The sequence below is a fragment of the Colossoma macropomum genome, unplaced genomic scaffold (assembly GCF_904425465.1).
Source record: "Colossoma macropomum unplaced genomic scaffold, Colossoma_macropomum, whole genome shotgun sequence".
NCBI lineage: Eukaryota > Metazoa > Chordata > Actinopteri > Characiformes > Serrasalmidae > Colossoma > Colossoma macropomum.
In genome coordinates, this window is record NW_023494804.1 from 33,548,555 (window position 1) to 33,560,021 (window position 11,467).

The following is an 11,467-nucleotide window of genomic DNA, read 5'->3' on the forward strand; positions in this document are numbered from 1 at the left end:
TAAAAAAAAAAAAAAAATCAAATTGATTAATTCAATGAATTATCAAATTGGTATTTAATCGGCCAAAGCATGGCGTCGAGAGTTTGTTTCTTTTATTTTGCACTAGAGCTTCAAGGTTAATGTAGCCAACAAGTAATGGAAGCCTCAACTCCATCAATTAGCTTCAAACTGCATTAGGCTACGTTCACATTACCACGTTAAAGTGGCACAAATCTGATTTTTTTGTCTTAATGTGACTCAGATCTGATGTTTTTAGGGCTGTGTGGACACGCAAATCTGATCTTTTCATATCCGACCTGAGCCACTTTCATATGTGGTCCTAGATCGGATACGTATCCGATTCGTGGCCATGTGACTTTAATGTGACGCTCAGATCGAATTCATGTGCTTTTTTTCCACTGCGCGTGTGCCATCATTCAGTGTTACCATAGCAACAGCGCCGAACAGAAGTTTAAGCCTGTAAACAGTGGAAAAGCAACACATCTCACCTTTTTCACCTTCGTCTCGCTCTAATAATGAAGCTGAGAGCTGATCAGAGTTAATTATCTTCTCAGATCTGCTCGTTAGTTTGTGCTAATGATGAACGTGATTCATTCACGTGACGTTACTGAGTAGGATGTGCACATGTGGGTCGTTTCAGGACGCCGGTTCGTTCACATCAATGACAGATTTGAATCACCTACCTAAACGAGAGTGAACCATCGTGTCAGAGAGATCGGATTTGAGCAAAAAATCTGATTTGATCAATAAGGCCGGTAATGTGAACGTAGCCTAAATCACCACATACTTGCCTCAACCATGTCAAGTGAAGTAATCTCAAAATGATTTGCTTATGTGGTTTCAGACACTATATGACCCTCTGTTATCTATGAAAAAGGACAGAAGTGCGACACATTGCTAAAACAGTAGTAGCAGTCATTTTAAAGCTTCACCTTTGTCTGCATTTTTGTCATATTTGATGACAGTATGTCATAGTTTCAGAAGCCACATATGTATATATATGCAAATATGGCCAAAAGTGTATTTTACTGAGTTCAGGTGTTTAAGCCACACTCATTGCTAACAGTATAAAGTATAAAATCAAGCACACAGCCATGAAGACCCCACAGACAAACATTAGTAGCAGAATGGGTTGTTCTGAAGAGCTCAGTGACCACAAATCAGTTTGTGAAATTTCTGATCTGCTACATCTGCCCTGGTCAAAATGCTAATATTGTTAAATGAAAGTGCTGAGAAGCGATAACAACGAAGAATCATTATGTGCAATGCCAAGTGTCAGCTGGACTGGTGTAAAACACTCCGCTACTGGACTCTGGAGGAGTGTAAATGTGTCCTCTGGAGTGATAAATCACACTTTACTATCAGGAACTTTCATAGATGAATCTGGGCTTTGCGTAGTACAAACAGTAAAGTTTGGTAGAGGAGGGATAATGGTCTGGGGCTGTTTATCAGAGTTCGGACCGCCACCTTAGTTCCAGTGAAGGGTTATGTTAATGCTACAGGCATTAGCATTGAGACATTTTAGACAATTATATGCTTCCAACTTCGTGGCAGCAGTCTGACCTCCACCCCACATGAACACCTTTGGGATGAATTGGAACATCAATTGTGAGCCAGGCCCTCTCGAACAACATCAGTGTCTGACCTCACTAATTCTTGTTCAATTAAATGGGCACAAATTCCCACAAACACACTCCAACATCTTGTGGGAAACCTTCCCAGAAGAGTAGAGGCTGCCTTAGCCAAAAAGGAGGGGTGGGGGTTCATATTGGTATGATCAGGTGTCCACAAACTTTTGGCCATATAGTGTTAACAACAACTTGACACAGTTTGGGGCACTGCTACTTGTTAGCCACATTAGCTTCGTAGCTAGTGCCGCACTATTATTTTAAATTAAAAACAGTGACGTGCAGCCACACATCAAGTCATTTGAAAAATGTTTATTTCACAGCAAATACAGACAACAGTGTCTCCACAACGATGAACGATGAATTTCAACATAGCAAAATTTATGCAAGCCACCTGACTAACAATGAGCAAAGCAGAGCCATGCTTATTAGTCAAGCACTATTCTGTCACAGTAATAAGGACCAAGCATTAGACGGACATTAGAATGTAGTTTGGTCACTCAAACCTTCCCTAAAGTCTAATCTGCATTGTTTCCAGACAAAACAGTGAAACTGCTGAATACTTGACTCATGACAGGCGGGTGTCACGGTGTTAGCGACACATACTTTCTCTGACATTTCCACACATATTACGTGGCTGTATTTGTCTTTCGAGCTGCGTGCCTGGACTGTGAGTTGTTTCTGTTGTCAAACTGCTTTGATAAAGTGTGCTGGTCTAGGGTCAGCTGTGTCTTTCTTATCTATATGGACCCTTATATTTGAAGATATAACAGCTGATCCCACTATCACTGCAAGATGATTCTTTAATAAGAGCTAATGGCTCCACTCTGCTGCTTCTCACAATCCCTTTTTATTAAAAACAAAATGCCGACTTTAGTAAAGTATTAAATACAGCCCACCAATGATTGCAACACAGGAATAGATGAGAATAACAAGGAAAATACGTAGAAAAATAGTTTTTTATGAACACATGAGGCAAGAACGATGGTAACATTTGACTATTAAACAGGTCTAAGCAGACAGTTTCACAATACATGTTAAACTAGTAATATGACCTTGTTTAATTTTTACAACAAAACATTCACAAACAAGTTGTCTTTCATAAGAAGGCATCACTTTTAACATTTAATTTTAACACGTAATATTAAGAATGAAAAAAAATTACAATTTCTTTTATATTTATGCATTTTCATCCCAAGACGTGGCTGCAGAGTAGACAATATAGCTTAATTGTTTTCAATAGCAGTGATACTTCTTAATGCTAAGAGCAGCAAGGTCAGTTATTCCTATCAAAATGCCCTGTACACAAGAGGACCAGCCACAAGAAAGAAGAACTATTCCAATCATTAGCATCTGTAGTATCTAATGCCGTTATGGCTTTGATTTACATAAATAGAACTAAATATTCAGATGTAAAAAAAAAAAGATAAATAAAATTTACTTACAGCAAATGTAATTCATTTGAGCAACCCATGTTGATAAGATTTACATTATGGTTTAAACCCACACAAATCTCTCCTCCCTTTTCATGATATGACATCCTATCTGACATCTGAATCCTACAGGCAAGGCTTTACAAGTGTGTTGTTCTCTATTTACTTGACATTAACTTTAGTGCACAATTAATGCACAAAAAAAATGTAATAAATACTGACTGGAATGTCACTTTGGCCTATGCAAAAGCAACCAAACCTTGCACGAAATGTGCCTCAATACAGCAGCTGCGATCAAAACATTCATAAAATTAATTGTACAATGTATTTCATTTACAATCATAGTCTAGTGAAAAGTCAGATCGTAATCAGATGGCAACAAAATATACAGCTAAACCTATGCGGCCTGTAAGCTTTGATGGCAGTAGAAGTTGCAGTCACATGACTGAATGAGGCACAGTGCTGGCTCTCGCTCTCGCAGCAGAGAAAGCAGAGGCGTGCAGGGCTGCAAGCACACCAGCACTGAATTTAAAGCACTTAGCAAGCCAGTGAAGGCAATGGCACTCGTCATACAACAGCAGTCTTGATACACAGGCGTTCCGGGCTCTCCCTGACGACATAAAAAACAATTCTCTCTGTAAAAAGACTGGCCTAAACAGACTTCAGTTGGATCCCTTTTTTACCCAGATTGGCTGACTTAAGCAATCCATTTTTATAAAGAAATAATCATTTCCCAAGGATAGAGCATGAGATTAAGTCATATCTGTGCAGCTTAAAGCCTGGTGAGGTTTTTTGGTTCACACCAGGCATTTGGCCGTCTTCGGCGGCCCTGTCTCGCTGAAGCATGGCAGTCAGTCATAAACAGCCAGAGGTACGTCCAGCTCTGGAAAAAGAAAATCGGCGCTCCGCTCCTTCAGCCGGGGCAGAGGCTTCAAGTGCAACCGCAGTGCTGCGTCACTCAGAACGCAGACCTTTTAAAAAAGGCCTAGACCATGACAGCGGACCTGAGGAGTTTTTCCCCCTCTGCTCTGTCACACGTACACCCTCCTCAGAGGCAGTCGCTTGGCTCAGTCCTCTGTGTCGGGCTGCACTCCCAGCATGCTGTGCAGCTCTTCTGCAGTGTAACCCAGAAGGTTATGCAAGTCGCAGACGAAGCGGTAGACGTAGCGCTTCCCGGACGTCTTGTGGATGATGTTCTTGTCGTAGTAGTAACGCAGGCCACGGCTGAGCTTCTCGTAGTTCATCTTGGGCTTGTTCTTTCGGCGGCCCCAGCGCCGTGCTACCTGCAGATGACACAAGACCAAAAAATGAGGCCTCTGGTTCAGTTGTGCCTTCATGTCACACTAAAGATGTAAATCTGATTACAATTTGATTACAGTTCTAAAAGAAGCCATTCAATGGCTCAAATGTGGATGATTGGATTAGATTACAGTAGTATAATGTAGTAAATGAGTGCATGCTTTATTAGACGTTATTATAATTGATAACAATAGACTTTAACATTTCAAGATTAATGCAGTTTAATCTCCACTCTTAGACTGATGCATCACAATGAATCAGTGCATTTTGCGGCCCATTTCACCCTAATCTTCTTTCCTGGCCAACTCAGCCTTCTTACCTCATCAGGGTCGGTGAGTTTGAACTCCCATCCATCTCCCGTCCAGCTAATGATGCCCTGGCAGGTTGTGTCGGTCAAAAGCTCCAAGAGGAACTGCCACAGCTGGATAGGTCCACTTCCTAAACAGGAGCACACAAAAGCAGGAGTTTAATTAGACCGAGTGTGCCAGAGAATGCAGAGATTAAAAGTGAATAGCCACGACACTTACCAGTAAATCCAGCAAGCACAGCGGCAGGGATGACAGGTTTGCCCTGCTCCAGTGGTTCGTTTCTCTCCTGAACATAGTCCTTAAAGGACAGGCCCTGCTTGCCAAGACTCAGTGGCGCAGCGTTGTACTCATCATCAAAGCTGTCATGAGAGGGGACGCGCTGGGTGTCGGCAAGAGAGGACTGACTGCCCCAGGAACGCAGCACACACTCTGATCCATCCACACTGTCCACACTCTCTATAGAGGTCTTCTCATGGGATGAGACTGTAGCACAAAACAGACACATTGACTTAAAATCAGAGCAGAGAAGGTGATATTGCTTAATAACTGGACTGACAGGATGCTTGAGGAACTACATTCTTACTATATTAACCAGTGACAAGAAAGCAAAACCGAACATAGAGATAGTGACACTTACAAGGTGTGGTGAGGCATGGTGTTACTTTGCTGTTTGGGTACTCCTGGCTGATGTAGCTGACATTGACAGTGCTCAGCTGAGGCTTGGGGAACATGGAGAAGTCCTGGTCGGAGATCAAATGAGTAGGATTCTCTGGAGCCTCAAACAGCTCCCTCAGGAGGCTACTACTGCTGTCTGAAACCTGCAGCGCACACTGCGTGTCCTCTAGTCCGAAACCTTCAGATAAAAACACATTTGCTCAGATATGATCTGATAGATATTATTCTTAAAATAACCGTAACTGATTTCATTTCCTTTAAAAATAAAAGTTGGTTTCTATAGTACAGAAAAGTCTTAATACTCACCTACGGAGTTGTTGCTCCTCCAGTTTGATTCACCTGGAGCAGGGCAGGAAAGCGCTTTCACCTCACTCCTCTCCTGACAGGCTGCAGGAGAAAGGTCCAGGTTAGATCTGTCCGTGTGATGCAGGATGCATTTGTATACACTGTGCAGGAGAGAAGACCTCTGCTTACCTCTCATCATCTGCTCCAGGTGCTCCCAGAGGATATCGCCAACAAAATCCGGAGCCAGGTCCAGGAAGCCCTCCTTTCCGAGGTCACACAGCTCCTGGCCGCTCATGTCAAACTTGAAGAAGTTCACGTTGGTGAGGCTGAACTCACTGGAGGCCCAGTGCAGCCACTGCAGGACATGCTGCTTGCTCCATTTGCGTGGGTCTGGTTAATAAATGTTTAAATGTAACATTACTGAATTTGAATGCATTTGAATGTAGTTTCCCTACACAGCTATTTTCATGAGTGAGTTCTACAGAAGGCTGGGGAAATACTCACTGTTGGAGATGCCGCAGATACGCTGCACTTTGGAAAAGCCATTAAAGCTGTCCTTCAAAGCCTGACTCATGACTGCTTTACTGCATGGCGTCAGCAGAGGCACGGAGCATGGGCCCAGGTCTGAGAGACGAAAACACAACACAGTTAAGACCTGGATGAGCGGCCACAGCACAGTCAAACAGTACAGGAATAAATCAGTGTTTTTGTCTGCTTTGGGTTGCTCATGTTGTTTTGGTGGGCTCAGTATTTCCGCTAAAATTCTTTTTTAAATTACTTGACCTGCCTCTGAAAATGGAGTGGCTGTATATGTCAGCAGTTTGCACTCTACATAGTCAGTAGATCTTATGTACACTGTGTACCAGTGATATAAACAGGCATTTCTCTTGTGCTGTGTTGGTATCTCACCTTGTGGAACACAGTCCAGACCTGATGGAACCTCTTGAGCAGCCTGCTCCTCCTCCACTGATGGGTAAAACCCAGAGAACAGAGACATGGGGTCGTCAAACAGCTCAAAGGCTACCTGCCTCTGTGAAAACAAGCAGAACAGATCACTTTATTGGGAGGGAGCACATTACAGTTATTGCTGCCTTGCATTAAAAGGCCATTACGTTATGTCACTAATTGAGGTAAATTATGTGTGAAGAATATATTGTTCACTAAGAGCTGATTGACAGGTAGACTCATTATGTTCATAGAACCCAGACAATGAATCATTAAAACTTCAGACTGGCTGTTGACAGTCACGTTGGTAATTTGGTACACAGATAACAGGCAGCAGGAAAAACCCAGCAGGCACTCCCTCTCTCAACTGCCATGATTGCTCAAACTCGAGCTGCCTGGGTGAACTGCCCCGAGCCAGCGCCAGCACACGACCATATTTGGCTTTCCTGTTCCGCAGCAGCGGGGCTGCGTGGGCGCTGGCCGCTCAGAGTCCAAAGGAGTTCTCCTCCAATCAGGCAGCAGCAACCCTACTCTGTTCAGATCAGATTAAATCAACCACTGTTCTCTTTAGATTAGATTAGCGTCAACACAGATTTTCCCCATGATTGCTGCAGCGAAGCTTCTCCTGCACGTCCTCATTATGATTCTGCAAAGGTGCAAACAGATGTCCAACAAACATCTCTGGCAAGCTTTTTTAATAAGCTGCTTCTGTCAACTGCAAGTGACATGTACACTTTACAAGCTCGTTTTTTTTTGACAACCTTTCTAATTGTTAACATAGCACTTCAGGTTCATATCAGATACATTAGATCAGATGTACACAGGGGGTGTCAAACAAAACGAACCACCAAAATAGAACAGATAAGATTGCAGTTCTACGAGCTTGGTGGTGGGCTCTTGCATGCACTCCACTGTTAGAAAATAAAGGTTCTGTGCAGGTACAATTTTCGTTCATCAAGGTACAAACAATGTAACTGTTCCCTTAAAGGCACAACAGTGGTTTTAAGGTCCGACTGTGCAGTTTTTCCAGGTGAAAATTATGCATTTGTATCTTTTCATAACCGAATGTTTTAAAACAGAACAATAAAATAAAAGCCTGGAGACGAGACGGGGTGTGTGGAGTCAGTACATCTTAGAAAATATAATATCAATGGATTATGGTGCAATTATGTTCCCTGACTAAAGGTACTGAGATGTACCCTTGAGGGTCCCACCCCAGTGACAAGAGGGGGACTGCCCCAGTGACAGTTTACTACCTTTATTTCTGAGAGTGTGGAGAGGAAAGTTTGGGAGAGAAGCACCTGGATTGTCTCTACACTTAAGCACAACTCACTGAGACTGCAAAAAAGGGCTGTAGTGATACAATAAAAACTATATTTATACAGAGTTGTAATACTTCAATAATAACGCATTTATAAGATTATGATCTTCTTGCCTCTGTATAATTTTCCTCTAGCACTGTCTTATGATCATCTACATTACTTGTGTGGTGTTATTTTGTAAACTTTACCACAAAAAAATCCGTAGAATGCATATATAAAGCCCTCTTTCACATATTACAGAGCTCCGTCTGTTACCAGCTGTTTTACCACTTTTATGAGAAAGAAGCTCAGTCTGCCAGTCTTACCTTCAGGCAGCGGTAGCCTGATGACATGGGGGTCACCTGGTCCATGCTGAGGTCACACATTGGAACCTGTGGATTGAAAAGAAGCTGGTTATCATCTGAACACACTGATCACAGGTTTAAATCTGAAGGGAGCTGCACCACATAAAACTGCTCTAAGAAGGCTGTCGTTATTATTACGTCTACGTGATGGGTTTTCTTGGAGCTAAGTGCCATTTTCTGTTCCTCTTTAGTTTGAATTTCAGTTTCCAGACTGAAAAGCACAGGCCCACAGGTTTCAATGAGTTCCAGAAATGACTCATGGTGGTCGTCACCGGTGGCGGATGGTCCCTCTCAGATTAGATTAACGGGCACCACATAATGGGTTTACTACACACAAGCCTCAATCACACTAGGCAAAAAGGGCCGTTTGTCTCAGCCTCTGCTGACCTGCCGGTAGCCTGTGAGCTGTGAGGGCATTAAGTTAAAGCACAGATACTGCGTGAATGTCGCTCTGTAAGTGAACTGCACGGCTGAAATAAAGCGCGTTAATGTTGTATCGATATTCGCTCATGAAGCAGAGTCTCTTCTCATCACTGCGGCACTGTTAGCTGAGCGCACTGACCTGTTGAGCGTCTCCTCACAGCGGGCGGCGAAATATCCGATGGCGGACAGGCGGCGAACAGCAGCCCCGTGTAGTCCTCACAGCGCTGTAGAGCCTTTTCTCCGGGTGTCTCTCTGCTGAGGTGCGTGTCTCTCTGCTGAGGTGTGTGTTTCTCTGTAACGTCGCAGCAAATCTGAGCGTTCAGGCTTTATAAGCTCAGCGTTGTAGATCCGCCTGCTGAATGGAGGAGCCGCGGGAGCAGCTTTGCTCTTTTAGCGCGAGGCGAGTCTGAGAGGGAGGAGCCAGAGAGAGAGAGAGAGCGAGAGAGAGAGAGAGAGAGACTGACCCCCAGCATTACATAACTAATACACGTTAAAAATTGCAAATATGTTATTAGTTTATTAATCAGTATAATTATAATTACAGTGATGATAATAATAATTTAACACTGTGATTATAATAATTAATATAGTTATATTTCTGTTAGTTTTTTATTGTTTTATTCAGTTTTCATTGTTCGCTGCTACTGTTGTGATGCTTTAGCAATGCTGTACTTCACAGTCATCACGGCTCATACAGCTATTGAGAGAGAGAGAGAGAAAGAGACAGAGAGAGAGTGAGTGAGTGAGTGAGAGAGAGAGGGTGAGTGAGAGAGAGAGAGAAAGAGAGAGAGAGTCAGGGAGAGGAGAGAACAGACCTCAGGCAGCACTATGTCAAAACTTTGACTTAGTATCTCAAAATAATTACTTATTTTCTTGAAATTATGACTGGAAATAATGACTCACTCTTTCGACATAATTACGTATTTTTTTTAATCTCATATCTCAAAATAGACCCATTTTCTTGAAATCATGACTTACTATGTCAAAAATAATGACATATTTAGCTCTTGGTGAGGTCAGTCGGCTAGCCTCGACAAAGAAGTTATTTATTTTTCAAAAAAATCAGATTTAAAAAATGAAAAGAGCCATTGGTTTTTTGAGACTGCAGTTGGGCTTAGAATTAGAGATGGAACAATACTTCGTTTTCTTTTTCGATACTGATATTAAAGCTATTGGTATCAGCTGATATAAAGTAATAAAATATTGTTCCGATTTTTTAACATAGCTAATTTTGATTGAAACGTGCAGCTAAAATGGACTATGATGCTCAAGCTACTCAGCATTACTCGCGTTATTTAGGTACAGTAAAACAGAAGTCAGTGGAAAAGAAAGAAACAATTGTGTATATTCAAATTATTATTATTATTATTATTATTATTATTATCATCATCATTATTATTATTATTATTATTAGTAGTAGTAGTAGTATAATTCAATGTTTCTACTACTAAGCTGTAATACTATATGGTGCTGTGTAATACTTCTGTTTCACCTCTGATAGTATTCCTGAGGTACTCTCTTATAGTAATCTATAATACTTGCATAGGACCCTGTAGTAAACTATAGTAATTGTCAGCATTTACTGTTGAGTCTTATAGAAATTATGAAGAGATTTATGTAATATTAATGTAGTTGTTTTTCAAAAGAGAAATCATGTCTTTGTGATTAAACATGTAACTGTCTAGCTCAAGATACCCCTGTTAGTGTGACTGGGTACATTTGTAAGACCTTTTACACCTTTGAAATCTATACATATTCACTTTAGTGTGTGCTTGTGTGTGTGAGTGTATGTGTGTGTGTGTGTGTGTGTGAGCAACAGCAGGGGGCTTCACACCTGCCCACCCCAGTGTTTATCACGTCTGTGCTGCTTTACACTCACATTCATTCATTATGCAGTGTGAATGAGATCAGCCTTCTCCACTTTTGTGCTGCCTCCTTGCTCCCACTGCTGGCCACCATCACTTATTTACAGACCCCCGTCACCCTCGCCTCTACTTCTCAATCCCACTGAGGCACTCAGACTCACAGCTGCTACATCCTAGGTTACAAAACATCAGCAGGCCCCGAGACTAACAGAGAAAACTGCATGTTAACGTGCGTTAATGTGCTCTTGCTGTTTAGTTGTTCACAAGCTTGTGTTCTCTCTGTGTCAAAAACAGAGCCCAGCAATCTCAGTACCATCTTCGTGTAGATGTGCTTTTACTTTCACTTTATTTTAGTTCTGAGTCCTTGCTGTAGTTTTTTCCCCTGAAATCCTTATGATCCTGTATGCAAATGAAACCAGTACAAAGACGATTTAATGTTGTTGTTGATTTAATGGTGGCAACATGTTCCAAAAAAAGTTGGGACACGACTTCACCACTGTATTACATCACCTTTCCTTTTAAACATGTTCAGTAATCATTTGGTAACTGAGGTCACCAGCTGTATTTTTTTCCATTCTTGCAGTCCACAGTCTCCGTTGTTGTATATTGTGCTTCATTATGCGCCACATGGTTTCTAGAGGAAACAGGTCTGGACTGCTGGAAGGCCAGTCTAGCACCTGCACTCTCTTACCGCGAAGCCATGCTGTTGTAACACATGCAGAATGTGGCTTGGCATTGTACTGGTGAAACAAGCAGGGACATCCCTTATAAAGATGTGATCTAGATGGTAGCATGTGTTAATGGTGCCCTCATAGATATGCAAGTTACCCATGCCACTAGCACTAACACACCCCTATACCATGACAGACATTGGCTTTTGAACCAGATAACACAACCTCTATCATTTCCAAAAACAGTTTGAAAAGTGGACTTGTCAGAA

The 11,467-nt window shown here is 42.0% G+C and overlaps 1 protein-coding gene across 1 annotated transcript; it reads right to left on the reverse strand.

Moving 5' to 3' along the window:
• Window positions 1-1,925: 1,925 nt before the first annotated feature.
• ets2 (v-ets avian erythroblastosis virus E26 oncogene homolog 2) lies at window positions 1,926-9,043 on the reverse strand. Its single transcript, XM_036594894.1, has 10 exons — window positions 8,802-9,043; window positions 8,201-8,266; window positions 6,538-6,658; window positions 6,133-6,252; window positions 5,818-6,018; window positions 5,650-5,730; window positions 5,306-5,521; window positions 4,888-5,151; window positions 4,680-4,798; window positions 1,926-4,344 (listed from the first exon to the last, which is right to left on the reverse strand). Exons 2-10 carry the CDS (start codon window positions 8,258-8,260, stop codon window positions 4,129-4,131), a joined length of 1,398 nt encoding a protein of 465 aa, XP_036450787.1. The 5' UTR covers window positions 8,261-8,266; window positions 8,802-9,043; the 3' UTR covers window positions 1,926-4,128.
• Window positions 9,044-11,467: the final 2,424 nt, after the last annotated feature.

What these genes read in the sequence shown, in the direction of transcription:
- ets2 (XM_036594894.1), bottom strand. Translation starts at nt 8,260, where the DNA reads ATGTGTGACCTCAGCATGGACCAGGTGACCCCCATGTCATCAGGCTAC. An exon ending in CAGGCTACCGCTGCCTGAAG is followed by an intron (nt 6,659 to 8,200) that starts GTAAGACTGGCA and finishes TTGTTTTCACAG; the next exon opens with AGGCAGGTAGCCTTTGAGCT. An exon ending in GAGGAGCAACAACTCCGTAG is followed by an intron (nt 5,522 to 5,649) that starts GTGAGTATTAAG and finishes TTTTATCTGAAG; the next exon opens with GTTTCGGACTAGAGGACACG.